At 43.6% G+C, this 23,618-nt stretch overlaps 1 protein-coding gene across 1 annotated transcript in view; it reads left to right on the forward strand.

Moving 5' to 3' along the window:
* CDH4 (cadherin 4) overlaps positions 1–23,618 on the forward strand; it is a 376,921-nt gene that overhangs the window by 289,177 nt on the left and 64,126 nt on the right. Inside the window, exons 5-7 of the mRNA XM_088528878.1 lie at positions 1,868–2,023; positions 7,393–7,537; positions 20,594–20,766. Of these exons, the coding sequence (XP_088385004.1) occupies positions 1,868–2,023; positions 7,393–7,537; positions 20,594–20,766 (474 nt within the window). The remainder of the gene's footprint in view (positions 1–1,867; positions 2,024–7,392; positions 7,538–20,593; positions 20,767–23,618) is intronic.

The following is a 23,618-nucleotide window of genomic DNA, read 5'->3' on the forward strand; positions in this document are numbered from 1 at the left end:
TAAATACAACCGAGGAGAACTATCTTCCTACCATCTGTTCCATAACCCAGCACCAAGCATAACTAGTGACTGTGTTATAAAATGAAAGATAAATGAATAAAATCCGTGTGTGTGTTCTGCAGTCAGAATATTATAATACAGATATGTTACCGCCTTCGTGCTTACCAGGCATAAATGAATGAGAAAGCAGCTCTCTCCTGAGCGAGTAAATTCCCCCAAACAGTAATTTTTTCCCCTGATCTAGTGAGTTCCGTGGGAATAGAGCTTTTCTATCATTATTATTATTATTATTATGGTAAACTGCTCCAGTAACGGCTTCAACAAAAGAAGTAAACCTTACATTGTATTCAAATAATGTTCTTAACTTCTCAATAAGATTTACTAAATTGCACCCCGGGAATTATGCAAATGAAACCTTTGGTCAAAATGTTACAGGATTATTGTTTAAAAAAAAAAAAGTCAATTCTTAAAAAAAATAAATCTCATTAAGAGTGCTAAAATTGCACATTCCCCCATCGAAGGCCTGTGCCTTGGTGCAATGACTGTCTCTCAGGTAGTAATTCGTACCGTGCTTCCCTGTCAATGGTCCCTGTGCCTTTCCATGACAAATGCCACTTCTCTACCGGTGCTCCGTTGTTCCTGTTCCTTGCTGGAAATGGAATTAAGTACCGGTAACTAGCAGAGCATTGTAGTGCGTTGGCAATTAACAACAAATAATGAGTCATCAACGAATATTTGCACCATATTTTTACTGTGTCTTTATTTTGCTCGATGCAGTATAATTATCTCACGGATTTTTCCTAGTATAATTGGGTAGGTCATGTGGTTCTTATGATATATTTCATCTCCTGTATCTGCAATGATTTACATACAGAGAGCTTAGACCCTATTAATGTTAATAAAAGTGCTGCAAGGACAACCCATAGCATACACTTTATTAAACTGTACATGGCTTTCTTAGAGAGCTTCTGTTTATCTGTGTTTCCTGAAAATATAATGCCTTCAGCAGTGAATATTTAAATCCAACCTCATTTTCCATGTTTCTGTCTGTCTCTATGCATTTCTAATGCTTCTATCACAAGGAGATCTGGGCACTATATGCAACAGGAAATAGAGCATAAAAACGTCCGTGAAAAACTAACTGTCTCCCCATCCACAATTCAAGTCAAAATCGCTTCTATTTTAGTTTCATGGAGGGGGGCTGCCTTCTTCCTTGGTGCTGGTGCTCCAGTCCTGGCTGTGGCTGGGGGGACTCCCTACTCTCCTGCTGGTCATTCCCTCTTGGAAAGCAAGAACTGTTATCCCACTTCAGATGAGACTGTCAAAATCAAGGTGCCAAATGTGCTTTTCAACAGCAAATAGTCAAATGGAGGGCTCTGTCCCAGCAGCATTCCCAGCCCTGCTCCAGCAAGGGGCAGGCTGGAGAGAGGGTGGGAGCAGCCCTGTTCCGAGACGGCCCTGGGAGCATCCGTGTGCACGGGTCAAGGGTGACGTGGGAGGCTGGGGACAGCGCGTTCCAAAGCGGGTAATGGCTAGGAGGTGCTGGATGTAGCTGGTTGATGTGGACATTCCAGAGGGCCTGGCTTTTCAGGAATGTGAAAGCACGTGCTTCTACACCTGAGCCAGAGTAGTCAGAATTTCAGTAATTCCTGGACAATCGTTATGAATAAAAGACAAAAATGGCTAAGGATATGTGCTATATTCTTTTACTGGCGTTTTCCCAAACTTTTGCTGTATGGCTGCCTTGCCAAATTTGACAGCAGCATTACATTTCTACATCTCCCAGGCTCAAACGTGTGAAGTTGTTTAAATACTCCCATGGCTTTTGTCCCTGACTTACGATTGCTGCCTCTGCTCTTTCGTTCAGATCCGTTCCGACAAGGATAAAGAGATCCACATCAGATACAGCATCACGGGCGTGGGGGCCGACCAGCCGCCCATGGAGGTGTTCAGCATCGACCCCGTGTCCGGCAGGATGTACGTGACCCGGCCCATGGACCGGGAGGAACGCGCCTCCTACCACGTAAGTGTAAGATGCTAGGGGAAAAAGAAAGAACTCTGGAGTTCCGGCTCTGAAGTCACAAGCTCGAAGCAAAAGTGCTCGAAGCAGCATTAAACTGATGTCCTTTCTGGACAAAAAAAAAGTCACAGTCATTTATTTGAAATGGTGCAACTTCACACTTCTTATATCCATGCAGATTTGTATGTGGACTGAACCCCTTTCCCAGAACCATGAGAAACCAATCTCTACACTAGCATGTCTTGGGAAATTGCTAATTTAAGAATCATTACTGCAGCTAAACATGCAATAATTGGCATAGTCATTTTTCATTTTAAATCACTAGAAGACATTCAGGCAGTATGATGGGGGTGTGTCAGATACATTTTTAAATAGGCAGATAGACTAATACTAAATATGAGGGAATTAATTAAGATTAATTACGCTCAAAGCACTTCCATACGCTATCCTAGCTCATAAAGTGCTCTACCTGCAGAATACTCACAGTGTAATTGGTCATTAGGTTTTGATCTAAATCATAGTCTCTATATTGCTCAGAGTAATTGTGCAACAGATATGATCCCACAAATAGCTTTAAAAAAATGCTGTCTCTTGCATGCGAGAGCTGCAGATTTTCACTGTTGCTGCATCTATGCTTTAGTTCTTTCCTGGGGTGGCTCTAAAAGGTCATTTCCTGGATTGTTTCGTATCAGCATTGGGTGCATCTCTCGGCACCGCAGTAGCCGTTCGCAGGGATGCTCTAGTGTCAGCGCGGTGTACGGGTCGCTCCCGCTGACACCGCATTCCTGCCGGCTCCGTCGGAGGTGCCTGGTCTGTCAGCTCGATCAGGTATCCAGCTAACCACGTTGACACAGCTTCTGGACTGGGGTGGAAGGATAGAAAATGGATTACCTCTTTAGTTGAGTGGAAAAGGAGATTTCCCCTGGGTGAGAGAGAATCGTAAAGAAAAAATATTTTGTCCTCCATGAACAAGAACAATTATTTTGCTTGTTGTGCCCAGGAAAATATGAAGATGAACAGTTCTGAAAAGGGAATATATGAGATACAGTGCATGCCATTTCAGTGTTGATACCGTTTCAGCAGTGCCGGATTATTATAGCAGTGTCATCAATAATACAATTCACAAGTTAACACCTTTGATGGAGACACTATGATGTCTAATATTAGACTCACTCAGTCAAAAAAAGAGGATGGGCAGGATTTGTTCCCCGTAATAACAAATCATGTGCTGCTTAATAACAGGCTTCCCTGCCAACTGCGCTGAATTCAGTGCACTGCGCTCCGACCTTGGCAAAGGTGACTGGGGTAAGTCAGCTGCATGCTGCAGGATTCCAAGTCTTTCCAGTTCCTCACCTGGAATTTGTAACCTCCAGACATAACTAAGCATATTCACAATCTGCAGGTTACACAAACATGTAATTTGCAGGAAGCAGATAGCTGGTAAATGAATACTTTGTTGTGAGCACCTTCTGTTATGAGCACCTTACAGACAACACTGAGCAGTAGAAGGAGATAGAGATCTCTCTATGGCAGAAAGCAACGCGTAGATCCTCTGGGATTGCTAATGATTGATCCAGGATGTATCGAACCATCAGCTGCTCATTTAATAACCCTTTACAAAGCATGTATAAATACACCATGCATAAAGCAAGGACCCAAATAAAAGTGCAGAAATGTATTACAGTAAGAATGGGTAGTGCTAGAAACTGGAAAAAAATGGGCCAGCCTCCAGAAGGAAGATGCAGTCCTGAGTCTTCACAGCTGCAAGTTGCAGTTGAGTTGAATAGTTTATGCTACTTCCCATAGCTGTGCCTATAATTGAAAGGAAAGACAGACTTGCATCCAGACTGAATGCTGGAAAAGCTGTTCCTGGGATGCAGGTTTGGATCTGCACTGTATAGCCCGGGCATCTCCATGTTGCTCTGGCTCCTGCTGTGGAGTTTTTCTTTAGGTCAGACTAGCAGAGCTCTGGAGCTGAGGTCTCCACTGGTGTCCGTGGACTGCTCTGTCCCCAGTCCCTGTCCTCAGGGAGCCCTGCGTGGGCTGAATAGGGGACATCTGTGCAGCTGCAGCTTCCCTGCAGTCCTAAGCAGAGAAGGAAGTCTTTTCAGCATCTCTCTCACCATGGAGTGTTGTCCTTACTGCTTTCACTTCTAGGTAATCTAAAAACTAATTATAAAAAATAATAATAATAATTTGCAAGTGTTTGTGAGGCTACATATCAGAGTTCTGTTTCATTAACTCCCACATTTTCAACACATATTTTCTTATGCATAATTATCTGGATTGCTTCAGGACTACCGTTTTTAAAATACTAGTGTTTCAACTCTCCACGTTTAGCAAGTCATTCGTCTGATGAAACCTACCTTTTTCCCTACGGTGAAATAGACTTTTTTTTAATTAGTTTAAGAGCTCTGCAGCACAACTGCTCCCTAAGTTTTCAAGATCTTTCCTGAATTTTCAGGCAGGATCATTCCAAAGGTTTCCGCCTCTCTGGGGCTCTCTGTATCCGCGCAGCTGGAACGCTCCTGCATTAGCCGACCAGCACACGGGGCAGCAGCAGTGATGGAAGCTCAGACGTGTTTTGGCCTCATCTCTTTTGGCCTCACTCTGCAAACCAGAGCGCAAACTCTGCAGAGACCTTCCGGACGTCCCAAGCAGATCAGCTGCAAGTGGGATCAGAGACAGATGCAAAGTTTCAGTGTGTGGTAGTATTTACTGTGCATGAATTTCTGGCCTTATTTAACTGAGTTCCCAACGCCCTGTTTGTACTGGTGGCAGGGTTAGTGATTCTGAGTGTTTTTTTCTGGTTCAGACACCAATTTCGTACCAAACTGCACATAGGTCTGGCAAGTGCTAGCAGTGAGTTAATTGTCGGGTTAGTTTTTCAAGACCTTTTTCAAGCTTTGTTATATAGGCCATCACTATAAACTTGTCAAGAGGCGGTGCTCGAGCAAGATGCAGTGTATGGAGTCCGAACATGGTCCCTGACCCACACGTTTGCTGTCAGCATCAGACCTCTGAACTGCTCTCTCAAAAAGGGCTGGAGCAGGACAGACTGGTTATGCTCTGAGAAGGAATTAATGACGTGCAGAGGGATAAAAAATATTACTAGAAATTAAGGTAGAAGAGAGCTAATGCCAGTATTTTGCACCAAATCCTAATGAGCATTACCAGCCATTTGTGTCACAGTACTCTAATTTGCACTTTTAATCAAAATTAAGAACACACAAATTAGGCATGACATCGTAGGTTATTGTTTAAAGTCTCTGTCACTGATTGATAATGTATATTTGTATTAATAGTATTAGTGCATAAGTAATATTCATACTTAACATAGTTTGCTGTGTTGACTTTGACTAACTACCTTCAGATACCACCAGCCTCCAGTGTAATCCATAATCATCGTACTGAATCATTTGTATGTCAGCAGCTACATTTACTCTGGGAATTCAGTACCAAAACCTCAGAGACCTCTGGTAGCTGCTGCTAAATATGATAGCAGTGAATGTCAAACCTTAAAAAAATACTTTATTAAAGCCTCTCCAGGCAGGTGCACGGTGGAAGGATGCACCAGCTAGAGGTTTAGCCTCTCTTAGTTTTATAAAATCCGCTGCAAGGTATTTCTGTTAAATTGATACTGATTATTCCTTCCCTGCCCCTTGTCCGAGGTCATGTTCTGCCTCCTGGGGACAAGGTAAATACAGAGAGCCAGCTTCATAAGTGTCCTTGTCTCTGCTGTTTGGATAGTGCAGTGTGACCTGTGCCTTGTGGTCCTGGCTGACACCAGGTACCTGGCGTGTCCCATCGCAGGGAGGGTCCCATGGAGCCCGTCTGACTTTGGTGCGTGGAGGAAAGCGCGTGCTGAGGCTCCTGCTGTGGTTGCCGCAAGGTGGTGTGGAAGGGTTTGGAGGTTCGTAACCCAGGCCAGGTCCCGCTGCGGGTTTGACGGGGTTGCTGCGGATTGCATCCCGCCTTCCCTGCGCGCAGGAACCCGCTCGCGCAAAAAGCAGGCAGAACTGCAGTGCTGGGAAGGGCCGTATTCCTGGGGCTTTCAAACAAAAGCTGTCAAATGTAATTAAAACTTTGCAGGGGGAGAGGCAGATCCGACGGGAAAGATAGCAGCTTTCCTCTCAGCTTTATCTCCGAATAGAACCGTTTCTGCTCCCAAAAATACGCCAAGGAGCCCAATGCTGCCGCAGTTTGAAGATAATAACTTTAATTTTAGCTTTGAATTATTTTATTTCAAAGGCAGGCTGACCTTTGACTTGTAAAGTTATTGAATGGCTACATCTGACATGATGAAGGATAACTCAAGAGGCGGGAGTCAGCGCAGTTTATATGCAGGCAAGGGATGCAGATACCAAGAGCACTGCAAATCGTGAAATACAAACGGTGCATCCTGCGCCGCAAATGAAGTGAGACTCCTTCAGTCATTAACGGAAAAGTGTCATTTAACTTCCTTTAAAATATATTTTTCTGCTAGCTTATTTTGCCTGCAAGTTTGCGCTCTTTGCTTGATTAAACGTTAATCCAGCCCGTCATAACAGAGCGCAGTTGCTTTTTCTAAGCTCTGAACTTGTGGACACCTACATGAAGGAGAAAGCGGCATCAATCACAGGCGCTGCAGAAGCAGAGGACTGAAACGAGCACTAACACAATTAGCACGTTTATTTGTCACGCATCAAGCACCACAGCCCTCCGCAGCAGCAGGGAGCATCCCGAGCCGTGCCGGAACGCTCCGGAGCCCGGGAAGCTCCGTGGGGCGGCTGGTAGGACCCCAGCTCTGCGCAGCACCCAAGGGACAGGGTCCCTCCGTCGTGTCACCGAGCTGGTGTCCCCCGTGCGCGGCGCACGCGGTGCAGGAGGTGACTCTGCACAGCCCGTGCCCAGCGCGGCGCCTCCGTGAGCGCGCGCCGCTTCCGCGGCCATCTGCTCCTGCTAATGAAAAAGCTATCCATTTGTTTCACCTGATTACTGATCGTTCCAGACTATTGTTGATTGCTTTGTTTTATTAATTACTCATTTTGACATGCCGTGTCTGTCCGCTTTGTTCAGAAAACAGATGCTCTTGTTTTCCAGCGTTATTACTGATGGTTTTTGCTAACACGATAAAGCTGCAGCCCCCACTTCAAATGAGGCCGGAGCACCATGGCTCTGGCTATTGTAATGCTTGAAAAACAGTGTGTCTATAGAGCCTGGGTGGAAACCACACCACTACTTTCCACTGGGAATATCTGGAATTCAGGTATTCCCAACTCCGTTATTGGGAAAGTGTTTATGCAGCAAAGTCAGTTCTTAATAAAACATGGTCTCTCATTCTCTGTCAGATCCTGCTGCTCACATGATGTTTTCCTTGTGCTTATTCCCAGCTCCGAGCTCATGCAGTGGATATGAATGGGAACAAGGTGGAGAATCCTATTGACCTTTACATCTATGTGATTGATATGAATGACAACAGGCCGGAGTTTATCAACCAGGTCTATAATGGATCTGTTGATGAAGGCTCTAAACCAGGTACGGCTGAAAAAATTCAAACATTAATCTGACCCAGTAGCTCTGCTTCCTTCTGAAATACAGGAATTGTAGGATTGGTTTTCTGTTTCTGGCGCTTTGTTTTGACACTGATGGAAATTACAATTTTTCAACTGAAATCACTTTGGTTAGAGAATGTGCAAACTTGGGATTAGAAGAAACCTAGAATTTCATGATCTTTTCCTGTACATGTAATTTGCAAAAGCAACAGCTCTGTAGAGTAGTTCTTGGTATTGCCCCTCTCACGTGCGTGTTGCATTTGTTCTGTGCTGTTACTCTAGCTACAAAATCCTGAAATAAGGAGCAAGTTCTCACAAGAAACCAGCCCAGCGGTGACCATTCCCTGGCCCGGTGCCCGAGATGCTCAATATCTCACTGCTTGGTATTTAATCCAGTCGTTTGCAAGCTCAATATCTGGCACCCAGTCAAACTCCAATAAAGGCTGTATCACAAAGAATGAAGAAATAATTTTCTTACTTGGGACCTTGGTGCAGACCTGTTAAAGGCACCTGGATTATTCCCACTGAAATTGCTGGTTTATCCCCCATTCCCATAGATATTTTGCTACAGAGGGTGAAATGGGCAAAAACGTAGTAATTTTCAGAAAATGTATAGGTGGAAAGCCAGTGAGAGTATAGGTCATGCACAGAATTCAAGTTACCTTAACATGCTTATATTTTTGGAAAAAGGCAGTTGTTGGGACCTTTAATATTTTCTTTCCAACTATATTCTTGAATAGTTCTTCAAGTGCAGCTCAAGCTATCCCATTTCCAATACACCAAGGAGGTTTTTCTAGCTTATTGCTGAACACAATTTATATGAATGTATTCATTATTTAAGTAGAAATTAGGCTGTGAAAATTGAGTTTTTTCCTAGATCAATTTGGGTCCAGTTGTTCACCAGTTGGAGGGTTAAAGACCATGTGATTTTTGCTTTGTGCAGGCAAACATTTATCACGGCCTCTCTGCTGCTGGAGGTGTCATAGAAAAGTCTCCAGTGGCCACTATTTTTAACAGAGCGAATCGCAGTCGTGATTGATGGTCTTTTGGCATTGTGAGGAATGGGCTGCTGGGGTGACATATATTCGGGATGCAGTGTGGCATTATTCTGGAGGAGAATACAGGTGCAGCTTCCCTCTGGATATGCTTTACCTCTCCCAAGAGGATTTTTCCTTCTTTCAGTTCAAGGCCACTTTGGGACACATCAAGGTTTGAAGGTTTAGACGACTTTTCCATAACAAATGAAATTTTTTTACATCTTATTCTAGTCTAAATCAATATTCAAAGTGTTCCCAAATGTTTTAACTAGCTCTGCTCATTTGTGTGATAGAAGCAGTAAATTGCATCCTCTTCTTGTCTGAAATCCAGATAAGCCTTTGAGCTATTAAATCAGAACAGGATACGTTTGCCTGCAAAATGCTTGTGTGTCTGCTTCTGTTTTTGGTATTCTGCATCCCAGACTGGAGTGCCTGCCTTTAAGGCAGGTAGGTAGAAACCAATCTGTTTTTATTCAAAAGCAATTACATTTGTCTTTGATGTATTTGTTTTTTCTCCCTTTCCTGTTTAATCAGTATTCTTTTAAAGGTTTATATTAGTATTGAATTTCTGTTCCTTGCTTTTGTAGAACCTCCTGGGAACGCAGGTATCGGAGGCCCTCGTTCCGTGTACATGGCAATAATCGTGATGTTACATCTTTGAGAAAATGATAGAAAGGTCACAGAGTTACTGCGTGTGCCAGTGTGTTCATTTGCCTCCAAGTAATGTATCCCTGTTTTATGTAGAGACAAGTCGAGATAATGTATTTAGCTAAGCATCGATCTTGCAGAGATTTGGAAACTTCCTTTATAGTCCAAGCTGCTTCGGAATATTATAGTGCTAAGGAGGTACTGCAGCAGTCTTTGCAAGGGAAAATATGCAGCGAGAATTCGTAATTATTTGTGGCAATGATCGACAAATGACAGAGCTGATATTCTTAGAGGTAGCAGATAGCACGTATTGATGCAGCAGTAAGTTTATGTATGTGTATATATATATATATATATATGCATTTAGAAAGAATATATGCATATGTGTGTATATGTTTAAGGTAAAAATTTGCTTCATGCAAGCTAAAAAGCTTACTCTGTGATACAGGAGTGCAGCATTCAGTTTCAGCTATTTGGGGGGACTTCCCTGGGGACTGGGAGTTCTTCCCTGGATATCCCGTAGGATTGGTATTTCTCACATCTTCCATACACCCATATTGAAAGGCTGTGATGAAAGGGGCCGTGTTTTGCAATTACCATGGTGTCTTTGATGCTTTTAACAATTTTGTTTGCTTCTTTTGAGGAAAGTCACTAGAGTACTAGAGTATCCCAGATAAATGTTAACTCTGAGGGCAGCCAGTGCCCATTTGAAGGCAGCAGGAATTTTGCCTGCTGGGGAGGAGGGCAAAAGCGGGAGGAGAACACAAGGAGCTCAGGCTGTACCCGTGGAAATTTCCCAGAGCAAAACCATCAGAAATCCGTCACTGAGCACGAGCGAGCAGAGCTCCGTGACCTTGAGATGCCCATCGGAGGCTGTGGAGGGGGATCAATAGAGCAGATCACATTCAAAGGGAACAGGGAAGGGTCCGGGGCGCCGTGCCAGCGCGGCCGGTCCTTGCGGGGACAGGGTGGCCAAGCCAGATGTGACCTGCAGCCCCCGGAGCGAATGTGCCAGAGGGAGCTGCAGTGAGCCGAGAAAACGGGAGCGCGGGCAGGGTCGTGAGGAGGGAGGCACTGCTGGGCCCGTGGCCTCCCCTTGCTTTAGCCTGGAGTACAAGTAACCTTCCGTGGGGATTTTCCAAGAGAGGAAAGAGTCGGCAGCAGGATGAGGAGACGCTAGAGACACTCGGATACTCACTGAGGAGAAGGGGCTTCTCACACACAGAGCACTCGGAGTGCCCGGACTTGCAGGGAGAGCTCTGTGCGCATGCAAGTCACCTAGAAACCAGGCCTGGGTAGGAAGAGAAAAGCAAACATCAGGTATCATGATTATAACAGGTTGTTGCTGCTAGCTAGGATTATAATAATTGAAATAGCATCTTGCACCCAAGTATAGTGTTCTTGAAATCATGGGCTCATCCCTGCGGAGTGAAGCTCTCCTTAGCATGAACGTGTGTGTCTGGCCCCTGTGCATCTTCAAACGTGGGCTGGCTGTGCAGTGGAACTGCTTTGCTTTTTTTCCTTTCTTGATACTTTCTGGAAAACCTTTTGTTGTATTTCTAGCATATCTAGCCTAAGGTTATGCAACTGGACAGTTCAGATGTTTAAATTCAGGCCTTTCCAAAAATGCAGAGCGTGAACAGCGATGTAGGATTTTCTCTTCCGCAGGACCATCTTTTTCTCTTTCTTTCTTCCCCCTACAACTTGTTTTGATTTAATGCGCCGCTGTTTGAAAGTGCATCTTAAAAGGCCATGTTTTACTCACACTGAATAATGTTCTGCTTCTTTGAACCGTGCCTCTATATGAGGAACACAGCCACGTTTTAAAAATGCAGCTGCAAGCTGGAGCAGAAATTCCCCTGCTCCCTGCAGCAGCCTTAATCAGCAAAGTTCTCTCCTCGCTGCAGAACTTTCCTGATAGAGAGCTCGGGATTGCAGGGCTTCCTCGCTGCGCCTCATCCGTGCTGCAGGAATGGCGCAGTCCGGGAGCCGCCACGCAGGCCCTGCCGGCTTGTGGCAGGAAGGAGGTGGGTTTGGGGTGGGTTTTTTAATCTTTTTGCCCCTTTGTGCAACCCTCTCTCTGCCTGCCCTGACCCTGGCCAGTGCAATCGTGCAGCTGGGCTGGTAGCATCCCCGCTATGGCCCTGGGGAGAGTAGAGCGAGGGCTGATTCCATAGAAAATCTCTTATTCCCCCCAAAATACACTATAAAATAGAGTGAAAGCACTTAAATACAAGAAAAGACAAAAATGTGGATTTAATTACTAAACAGAATAATACAAGGAAAAATTATTTTGGTCGCTTCAAAAGTTTAGTCTTGATTAAACCAGCACAAGATTTACCTTGTGTTTGAATATGGATGTATCACTTAACTGACGCGTTCGGCTCTGAAAAGGTCACCGTGAAACGCTCCGCGGTGACTGGAGTGCTTTGCTCTGGGTTGTATCTGTTTTGTTTTAACTGAAAGATTGTCAAAAATTAACACATCTCTCCAAAACAATTTGTTCCTGTCAGATTGGCCTTTTCCATTCCCATCCATCCTTTCCACTTCACTAACTCTCTGGATACATCTCGGTCCTTTTCAAGTCAGTAGCAAAATTCCAAGTGACTTCTTTTAAACTAAGATTACAGCCATCTCTTTTCTTCTCAGGGTTTTGTGTAGGCAGGAGAGGTTCTTCCTGCCGCCCTCAAAGTGAGCGGTGTGGAAGAGTTCTATGTATGGCCAAAATAAATCCTCCAAAATAAAGGAATATTAGCATTTCATATATGAAAAATGGGGCAATTTAAAACTGCTCCATCTCCTCCTGATTCCGTGGAACTCACATAGAGTAATTGTTGGTAGTGATGCCACTTAAAAAATGAAATAGCTGGGAGCCAAATCTATATGTGGCAAATTGAGTTAAAGAAATCTCATAAAAATAAGCAGTATATATAATACCAGGGATTTTAAAAGCCGATTATTCTATTAGTGTCCCAGTTTGTTTATTTTATTTCTATGCCAGCAAAGATTCCCTTAGAGATTAAGACCATGGACTAATGCACAGATGGGGCCAGAAACTTGAAAGTCATCTGAATATTAAGAATTTAAATCTTTAGCCTCAGTGATTTGAACAGAAAGCCAATTATGAGGCTGAATTAGTTTTTAAATTAAACTGCAATTTAAGGCTTGTGAAATTAATCTTTTAAGGCGTATCATTGCGTTTGTATATACATTCACGTGAAGAATTTGGATTCTGCCTTTCTGGCTCCTTCCTCTTTTCTAACCTGGTAGTACAGTTAATGAAGAGATACTTGGTGTCCTGCAGGTTGTTCTTCCAGTGGAATTGCAAAGAGGAGTGTTGCTGGGTGGTAAAATTGCAGGCAAGGGAGGAAATGGAAACAGCAATGCCTGAGTTCTGGAATCACTGAATAGGAAAAGCTTCACTTTTAAAAATGAGTAGGACTCTGTGAGTGAAAACCACTTTCTTCCATTATGAAACATTCCGAAAACACCACAGTGATGCTCATAATTAAAACATTCAATGTTCTTTTAGCAGTGTAGAGGGAAACTGATGCTGGTGTGCTTCATTTGGGAAGGCCCTTGTTCAAAAAGGCGCCCACGCAGGCTCACAAAGCTCAATCAAGGGGCAGCTCTCCTGGCACAGCCCATGGCGTGAACCAGACAGGTCTTCTTGGTAGCACTAGAACCTACCGTAGGAATGACGCGGATCCCGCCTGCTGCAGAGACACTGTGTAAGGATAGAGCTTCCCAGTGCCAGGCTGCATCTCCACTGGTCTCACCATGGGTCTCACCAGAGCTCCTCACAGCTTGGATGCACTTCTTGTGCATTGGACACAAGCCTCGGTTCATAGCTCGGTGCGGTGCCATCCTCTGGAGCTCGCGTGGATGGTGGCCTTCTCCTGGCACTTCACCTCCTGTGAAATACGGCCTTGTCCAGCCCAACAACATGCCTTCTCCTACATTACACAAAAAGTGCTTGCAATATTCTTGTTCAAGTTCTTTTGCTCAGCCAAAAACACTTTTAGGATAAGAAACTGTTCTGCGATGTATGCTGTAGTGCTTTCCGTTTTGTTTGGAGGTGGATGGATGAAATCTTTGCTCCTCTTAATTTCCATTACAGAAACATCCAGTCTCAGTAGCAGGGATGAGAATTATAGGTCTGTGAGAAAAAAAAAATGCAAATCCTCAGAGTGATATTTTTCCTTCCAGGAAGAGTGGCCAACTTGATATAAAAAAAATGTGGAAAACAATGTTCAGACACCACTCTAGAAGTGAGGTACAGCACTGCCACAGTCCATTCTATGCTGCCTTTTACTAACAGCTACAAATAATGTAGCATAAAACTACAAAGCAAATGCTGCAAAGGTAGCTTTTCAGCAGAACAGACGTGGTAGCTGCTCAGGAATTGCATGGGATCCGGCTAGTCAGATGTTTGTGATATGTGGTGGGCTGCTACCAAAATGTGGTTGTTAGAAGCCGGGGTTTTAGGCTGCTTTTGTGGGGGTGTTGCCTGCCTAGTCATCCTGCAGACTGTGCAAATGTCTACCAGAGGCCACATCGTCTGCTGGCTTCATGTCCTTAAGGTAAGGGAACTTTTGGTGGTTCATCTCCTATTCTTACCAATTTTTAAAGACAACAAGGGAATTTTTTGGGACAACTTTGGAATGGGACCAAGAGGCGTCAGGCAAAACTCACTCTTTTCCCTAAGACATCCTGTGATGCTTTCTGGCATTTCACAATGAATCAGGAAAACGAGTCAGTGCTGATATGCCCCAACTCTGTGTTTTCTTGTTATCTTCTTCCTCTTCTCATTTTGCGCTGTACCAAGTACTGCCTAGGGTCAATTCGGAATATTTGATTTCCTTAACAGTCTGCAGATGTCCATCAGGATTTCCCGCTGTGCACTGAAAACATTGTGATGCTCTGCTATATATCTGCACGGCTCTTCCTCCAACATTCAGTGGCTGAATTCAGGCCTTGTGAAAGACGCATTAAGCCTTAAATTTTGTGCAGCTAGTCTACATAATTTCACTACTTACATGTATCTTCAGTTAAGCAGAAGAGGACCTAACCATACTTTTAGGCACAGTTTGTTGGTGGTGTTCAGAATATCTTGTCCTAAATCATAGTTTCTTTTTTTTTTTTTTTTTTTCATTTGCCTGTGGGAATCAAGAGGATTCATCTCCAGGAGCTCGGCTGAGCTGAGGCTCATCGATTTGCTCAGAGGCTGAATCTGCTTTTGCCTATCTCCAAGTTTTGCTTCTGTTATTTCTCAGAGGTGCTCAGGGTCTCAGCAGGCAGCAGCTGCTGTGCAAGCGTTATCTGCAAAGCTGGGCATGCCCCTACATAAGCCGCGTTTGGTGCTTTCGTTTATTTTCTGTCCTGTTTGTTTTATTCTTAACCATAAGGATGTGCCATTTCAGTTCCAGGTGACAGCAGTCTCTTCGACTTGCTCAGCTGTCTCTCCGGACCCACTTGCTCTCTTTATTCTCATTAGGATGTCTCTTGCCTTGTTTGAGGCTGAGATGCTGATGTCTCTACTAATTAAGAAGTGACATCCTTTATGAATTAGGTTAGCTGCTTGAAAGGTCAAAATTTGCCAATGATTACAAAAATAATGGTAAAAGAGAGTGACAGCAGCTATCACTTAGTATGGAAGAAGTATCATTTACAAGGACAGTGCTGTTTCTCCTTTAGTTTTCTATCTGAAGTGCATGGGATGCAGTTTAATTTAAACATATTTGCGATTTATTACATGTGCAAGAGTGTTTTGAGCATTGCTGTCATCTCGAGATCTTGTGCACATTCCTATTTACTAATGATTCCAATGAACACTCTGGGGAGTCGACTTCTCATCTGTCATTTCGAAGCCCGAGTATGGAAAAATGCTTCCAGTCACCTATCGAATACATTTCTCTTTTTATTTGAAGATGCAGGTTTGTTCACTGATAGGTTTGAGTCTTTGATGCTACAGCAGCTCTCCAAATGCTGTTCTGAGTTCATAGTTATTGGCAAGGTAAATTCACCCCCGAGGAGCTCCATGCTGTAACATCTACATCGCCCCGGGCAGCAGCACCGCGACCCTGGCCGCTCCTCCTCTTGTCTCAAATGGGAGAATCTCACTCATTTTGTCTTTCAATTAAACGGAGAAGTAGCACATGGGCACTTCCTGCTGTTTATTAGCAGCAAAAGTCACATTTTGAGGTGCTTGCTCCTTGCCATACAGAGGTGATACACAATTAATTGTATGTGTAATTGTACTTAGAGGACTTGTTCAGGATCCCCATTGTAATTGGGTTTGGACTTCTTTCCTTGCGTAGGATGCTGTATTTCTGTCTGTGAGACTTTCCTTCGATGACTGAAACCACTGAAGGGTGAAGTGCTCCTGGTGTGAGTAGGACCATGAGATTCTTGTCCTCTCTGTAGGAGACAGCTAATCTCAAGAAACTGTGTTGAACTGCGCTTTTTTGTTTTTCGGAAATGTTGTAAGTTTTGCAGTATTCTTAGGTATTCGATTTTCCCATCAACAATTACTGTTGTCTCTCTATCTACCATCAGCTGCAGAGTATTCACTAAGGGAACTTTCCAATTTGGAAAAAAAAATATGAGGAAGGGGAGGTTTCCATTAGTACAAAGTCGTTATTAACTTGGGTTAATGAAGATCTAATGTAATATGGCCATCACTACATGTCTGCACGTAATGAGTCAATCTTTTTCTATGGGGGAATGATTAAATTAAGTATCTTGTAGGTCAAAATTAGACTGAGAAGGTTAACCAACCTTTAATGATTCTGCAACCATTTACCAGCCATTAAAAAACATAAATTGTGAGATAAAGCTCAATAGAGAACCACTCCTATCAGTGAAAACTAGATGAAGATTTAGCATTTCTGTTTATATCACAGGAGCAGATAGAAAGAATTGTGTATTTTACAGCTACATGCAGTTATAAAGGCCAGAGCAAAAGGTTTTTTGTCTTTCCTCGCTTTAATTTAGATTCATGATAAGTGCCTATTAGCTCTTTCTTTTAACATGCATTAAATATAACTAATGGATATCAAACCAGCTTAAAAAATGGCAATTATAAAGCAAATGTAACACAGCGTTTGGGAGCGCAGCGGTGCTAAGGTATTGTTTGTGTGCATGAAAGCCTGGTCTGTGCAGAGCCGTGAGAGCAGCGAGTGCAGACTGTGAGCGGTCATTGGTGTCCTCTGGTAGCACCTGAGCTGGAAAAATCACCCTGATTCCAGAGTGATTTGCAGGGAAAATCTGTCTGTGACTCTGTCTGTATGCTCACATATAGATATATGTAGGGCAGCTCTCTTCCATCTTGTTTGGGGGGGAAGAGGTGTTTTTTTTTTTAACTTGCCAAGCATACTACGACTTCAGATCCAATAAGATACAGTGAATCCAAGCAAATTGTTATTTCACAGTCTTCTATAAGAAGTGGCAATTATTTTAAATTGATCAAGAATTAAAATCGTAGTATACAGATAAATATGATTCCCTTTGCTTACTTTTTCCAGGTTCTGTCAGTGTTTTTTTTTCTTGCCAATCCTGTAGAAAGCTTGATTAATCCAGTAGGAATATTTTCCAGCAGGGGTGCATTCAAGCATCTCTCTCATATGTCTTGACCATCGTTAGTTTGGAACAAAAATGTTGCATTTGACAAAATAACATATAGTCTTTGGAAAATAACATGAAATGCATTGTCAAGTTCATGCTCTTGCTGTCTTATCTTTTATTGATAGATCTGCTTTGTCATGCCATACATTAATTTTAACTCAGGTGATATATGAATTTGGCACATTAGTTAATGAAAAGCTAATGCACAGTAATCTTGTCATCACTAGCTGTGCATGATAATTCAATCTGTTTCTTGGAATAGCTGTTCAACGTGCAACAAATTTGATTTAACATTGACATGATGTACTAGGTTAGGTGTTTCATTTAACATACCATGTGTTTGATTTGATGAGGAATGCTTTCCTTTCAACAGGTTATCTACCTGAGTTAGTAGGCCAGCTTTGTATTTTAATGCAGTTATATCAAAGACACCTTGTGGATGGCATATTTGTTATATGATGCACTGCATAGACTTGGCCAAATTCCTGACTTTCAGTACTTCGTGCATTCCTTATGGTTAATACTTAGATTTCCCCCAGATCAACACATATCCTTCAAGCGAGATGGGTCATCTGTGCAATGGTTCCTCCTTTTTCACTTACAGCCTAACAAAACCTGGTGCACTCCTCAAGTGTGCAAGAGCTGCACACTCTGCCGCTGGATATTGGCCTAAATAGTGCAGCAATGGAGCAAGAGATAAGGATGTGTTTTCTTTATTTTGACATGAAATATTTGGAAAGGAATCCTCATGCATAGGAGATACATAGCTAATGTTATTTATCTTTATAGTAGGTAATTCATCACTGATTGACTTAGCATATAGTACCCAGAAGATGCTGGATGTTGCACAGTGTATATCCACATGGCTCTGCTTAAATATTCTGGTGCCTGGATATATGTGTTTATACCAATCACTGCAGCACACAGGCATCTGGCAGGATCTCTGCCTTGCTTAAAGACAGATTAAATCTGTATAAAGTGACTGGACCATGCACAGTTAGTCTAGCCAGATGTAAGAGCGCATCCAATAAGGCTGTTATTCCTGGTTCAACAGTGTGGGGTGGGAATTGTGCGAGCGAAGGAGCAGGAATCCACATATCAGCTCTTCCCAGATGCCTTCCAGACTGCAGAGAGGAAGAAATAATTTGCAGCTCTCTTGGAGCAGGCTGTGGTCGGGCACCGGCCCCAGGGAGCAATGGGGAAAAGGGAGGAAGTCGCTTCTTAAATTATATAATGTGCTGCAAACCCCACAGCTGCGCACGTCCCTTTGCAGGGGATGCTTTATTAGGTTACTTGCTAGTGATTAATGGCGAGTTCTCCAAACGTCTCTCTCTTTGCTCTGCAGTTGGGTGTCATAATCAGAATTGTAGATGTTCAAGACAGACAGGGAGCAGATTGCCCCTTGAGAGACAGCAGCCTGGTGTCGAGTTCACGACTTGGGAGACATTCGGCCAGCCCCATCTCCCGTCAGGTCCAAGTCCTTATTCCCAGAGCAGCGGTGCTCATTCCAGGGGTCAAAATGCTCCACGGCAGAGATCAAGCCGGAGGAGCAGGGAAGGACTGGGACGCCCCCGTGCATTCCGTGTGCTCTGGGCACAGCCGCTCTCGGCTCGGCCGTACCCACCACCCCTCAGCCTCTTCCCAAGCTGGGAACCAGCTGCTTTAATTTGGAAAGCTCCCGGAAGGTCCTGCATGAGTGAGGGCCTGCGAGGTGCTGCAGAAAGGACTTGTCCTCCTTCCCACGGTGCTCCCGCCCGCTTGGTGCATCCAACAACATCCAGAGTTCATCGCAGGAGCCTGGGACACCTGGTGCATCCGCGTGGAGCCGTTCCGTGCTGTTGCAAGGAGCTTGTTTGTCTCCCATCTGAACTTGGCCCCACTAACTTTGCTTTCAGAGCTGTTCCTTGGACTGAAACTGAATCATGAAATACCACCTGGTATTTGGAATATGTCCTGAGCCTGCACATACCCTAAAATAGATTCTGTTTTCCTCTTCCACTTCTGTTTCCATTAGCCCCAGGTTTTGACATTCTGTTCAGAGATATTTTCAGTAAAGAATGCATTAAGATAACATAAATTCCAAATCAAACATCTCCTCATTCAGCATATTTTCTATTTAATTTTCTCCTGTACATTTCCCCTGTACTTATCTGAGGGATGGCTTCTTTATTTGTATCGGTCGTCTTGTGGTAACTGGTTTTGCACAAGAGAAAAAGAAGAATGCTTCAAGAGAAAGGAAAAAAATCATTGCTTGCACAACCTTGTTTCAATTCAGTGTTCCTTCTCTCTACTGAAGTTTATTGATTGGAAAAATGTTGAAGTTGTTGAATAGTTTGTTTTCATTTTGCAAATGTGAATCAGGATTATTGCAGAAAGATAGGAATGCATTCATCATTAGAATTTGCCTTACACATTCATTTGTTTTTTAATCTATAATTCTTATTGAACTAAGGAGACTCACAGGGATATATATCACCACTGAGAACAAAAAGAGGCTGATTGAGCCAGATAGGAGGAGTTCAGCAAAGCTTTTTCCATAGTGCAAAAATACAAATTTATGAGGCCGTTTCTTGAGAATGCTGAAAAATGCTGCTTTCCCGAAGCCAGGGGACATGCTGGCGAGGTTGCCTACGTACCAGCATTCTCCTTGGGATGCTTCGGTCTCCTCCAGCCGACTCATGAGTCCCCTCATCCTGTGCAGAGTTCCCGAAAGGGCCAGGTCCAGGCAGCACCTTCCAGCCTTGCACTGGTGCCCGAGGGTTGCCATGGTCATCAAGGCAAGGGCTTTCGCTGCCTCTGCTTGCCTCCAGCTCCTTCTTTTTGAGTCTCATCTCATTAGACACTCTTGCAGATGGCTTTTTGTAAGCCGCGTGTGTCTGCCCTTCCAGCCGTTCTTTCCTCCCAGTATAACAAGTGCAAAGCTGGGCCCAGTGAGCTCTGGGGGTCACAGGACCCCGCAGCTGCAGGAGTCCATCCAATCAAGGAACATCTTTTGCCTCATAATGATAATTTCCCACTTTAGCAAAACACCCTGCTGCCAAACTCCAGTGATAATGAGCCTGTCAGCGCATCAATGCACTCCCAACAGTATCTAGAAAGTAGGGATGCTTTTTATTATTTTTTTTGCAAGGCAAATGAAGACACTGATGATTAGGAAGAAACAAACCAATGATTCAATACATTGCTGGCCACACATACCAAATCATTGATTTTCTGTCCTGCTGGGCAGCAGCTGTTCCATTTGCTCGGCAGAAATGTTATTTTCTCCACGAGGAGCTGAAGGGTGGACATTTCTACAAGACCTGGAGGCAGCAGGCGGTTGCTTGCACTGGGTATGGGCTTGTTGATGGGGCTCTTCTGAAGCCGCTGAGAACTCTGAAGGGCTTCTCGCTATTGAGTTCTGGAAATACTGTTGAATGCCTTAAATGCAGGGACTGCCAGATGGGAAAAAAAAACGCCTGTGAGGATTTTCATGAAATTGCAGGACAAAAATGCTGCCCTGAAACTTACTGTCACTGAAAGAATTAGAAGTTAACTGTAGATATACCAGTTTTGTGTAATCAGTATCCTTATGGATCGTCTCATCTCAGCAGTGGTCCTGTTTTCATAATCCTCGCCTTGGCATCAAGGGGGCACTGAGCCCGTGGTGTTGCATGGCCTCGAGTCCGCGTGCTGCCCTCCCCTGCACAGTGCCATATTCCTCATGTTTTGCCTTCTCTTGCTTCAAGGAACCTACGTGATGACGGTGACGGCAAACGATGCAGACGATGGCACTACAGCGAACGGCATGGTGAGATACCGAATTGTGACTCAGACCCCGCAAAGCCCGTCGCAGAACATGTTCACCATTAACAGCGAGACCGGAGACATTGTCACGGTGGCCGCAGGACTCGACAGAGAGGTGAGTTTAAAACCAGAATGCAGTTTCCAGTTGCTGGTTCCTAGCCTGTAATGCCCAAATTCTGTCTCAATACGAACCCTGCTGAAGCCTGAGCCACACGCAGCATTCGTGGTCTTTGCTGCCGCAGACCTGCAGGACGTCACAGCTCTGATCGGGTGCAGAATTTTTGCCTTAATCCTCGTCAATCAGTGAATCCCTGGGAGAATCTCCTCACTTGTGGTGCTGATACTTTCCTTGTGAAAATTTATACAGTTTGAAGCATTTGAAAATACCTCAGAAGGCAGGGGCGGAGGTGAATAAATTGGCATTTGTGCTCCTTCTGTCAGGAAACGAATCAAGTGACATACATACATCAATAACCATTTCCAGACCCATTTGGTTAGTTCTTTGCATTTTACATTTGGTAGCCCTTATAGGGCCTGTGTTTGACGTGCTGTGAATGTTTTGTAGGAACATCCTTGTGCAATTTCCCAGCTGCCATTTTCTTGTGAGACGCAACAGCTCTACTCTTCCCAGTCAGTAAAGCTCTGCAGTTGCCATTCACTAGTAAAATTAGGGAAAGCGTTGCCAGGGTGTGTTACCAACTGTGTGTTTTTGCTTTTTCGTGATGCTCTGCTTTTATTTTTGTGTGATGCTTCTTCCTTGGGTTCCACAATGTATAGTTTTTCCGAATGTCGAAAAAAATATCATTTTAACTGGTAGTATGGAAATGGCAGAACTTTTATTGCCTCCTTGATATCAGTGGGGCCAGTATTTTAATGTAGGACTGTAAGGATATAGAAAGGTCATGGGTTTATATTAATTTCAGAGACATCGATTGGGAGCAAGGTGGGATACAAGTTTTAATCAAATCAAAAGCAAAAAGGAGCAGGCAATATATAGAGGGGAAAGGATAGGGCAGGGTCATCATCTTTTTTCATATATTTCTCGTTGTGTCTGAAATATTTTTAAAACTCCTAGGGAACCCATATACTTCCTGTTAGTTGGCATTGGTGCATCTGAGAACCGAGGCAAGTTAGCACTTGCTATATAGGAACATGATGTTCGCAGAGCTTGGGGCCACCAGCCTGGGCAAGGGACAAGGAAGAGGTGGATTGAGGCCAAGCATCCAACTCTGGGCACAACCGTGGGGCTGCCCTGGGGCTACAGGACATGGCTGTTCCCAGAGCTTTGCACAGCTTTTCAGGCTTACGTCTGGAATTGGAAAAAAAAAGTTTCTATTTTATTAATATACAGTTATACTAGATCTAAACTGAAAATGTGTTTAAGCACTTCTGTAACTGTACCACAGATTAGCTTTTTGTTTGTATTTGTTTTTCCTGAAATCTTGAAAAAGCTATTAGGGGAGTAGATTTGGTTTTGCGGCTGACATTTTCTCTTTGTTAGGAAAAGGAGCTGAAGAGCAGTGTTTAGAATGCAGATTTGTGTAAATTAAAATGTTAACAAATCTGACCTATTCAGCTGAAACTACTACAACCAAGATAAATTCCCTGGATACGAGTTATTTCTCCAAATGCTTATTGACACACTTAGTACCGATGACGCTGTTGAGCTAAATCGTGTTGAACCAGAACCAGGTTTTCATTTCAAGCTGGAGTTTTCTACCTTGCTGCAGTGCTGGACAGGTGCCTCAAAGCAGGTTGAAAGGATCTGTCAAAGCTTTCCTGTAGCAGAGACAGGTCCATATTCCTGATCCAGCATTTGTCTTCCGACGGGAAGGAAAGGCTTTTGAGAACTGGCTGGTTTTAGTTCAGCTTTGCCGTTGCATTTGCCCTCAGCAAGGCTTCCCTATGATCTCGGCATCTCCACTTAATTGTTGGTTTCTTACATTATGCCCAATTCATGGAGCATTCAATAAATTGGATGAAGCTTTCCAGCTTAGCCGTGTCTTGAGAGCTGTTTCAGTTAACCTGCAGGAAACCTATTCTGAGACAAATCTGTATAGTTTATTGCTGTTCCTAAACCCTCATTTCCATAAACCAGGGAGGAAATTAAAAACAGCCTCTAAAATGGTGCTGGTTTTTCTAAACGTGTCTGACATTGAAGACAGCAAAATAAAAAGCCAAGGTATTAAAATATTGATGGCTTTAAAGTTATCTTACCTGGTTCCCATTAATCTGGATGTAAATATGGTTACAATGTGCTCTGTCCATTCACTCATTACGACGGCGCTTAATTGAATGGATCCCCAAGGAAGATAAAGATAATTGGACTGCACTTCATAAAAATTATTAAAGGAGGACAGTTTAGCAACAGTCTGATTTAAGCTCCTGCCTGCATAAGGGTGAAAAATGCCAAGGGTGGAACAAAGGAACATCTATCCCTTGAGTTAATAGGGAAAAATGATAGGGATTTAGACCATGCCAGGGTTTCAAAGGTGCGTTCAAACAGCAGGATGAGATGAAAAGGTTAAAGCAGATACTTGCTCTAAAGCAGGAAAATGGGGGAAATAATGCAGGGAATTTGTAGTTGATTTAATAAAACCAGGAGGAAAAAAACAGATAGTGGCTGAAGCAGAAAATGCATGGATTGATAAGGATGGTTGTGAATGGGAGGAGGACAGATTAATAATGAAGTTCTGGGGAGGAAAACTGTGCTAATTTATCTAATTTATGGCAGGCTGCTGCAGAAATGGGTGCTACTAAGAACCACTGGCCAACTGCTAGTCATGATGCCTGCTGAATTTAGCAGTATATCCACATTCCAGATCGTTCTTTTTTTCTGCCTGAAATGAATATCAGAGGTGAAAAACGGGTCAATAGCCCCAGCTGGGGCTATTAAACAGGCCAAACTTGTGTATTTCTGCTCCTTGTTCTGAAGAAACAGCATTTCTCCTTGTCACCATGCAAAAG

The sequence above is a fragment of the Tinamus guttatus genome, unplaced genomic scaffold, assembly GCF_059628265.1.
Source record: "Tinamus guttatus ecotype Peru unplaced genomic scaffold, ASM5962826v1 Tinamus_guttatus_pri_ptg000027l, whole genome shotgun sequence".
NCBI classification, from domain to species: Eukaryota; Metazoa; Chordata; class Aves; order Tinamiformes; family Tinamidae; genus Tinamus; species Tinamus guttatus.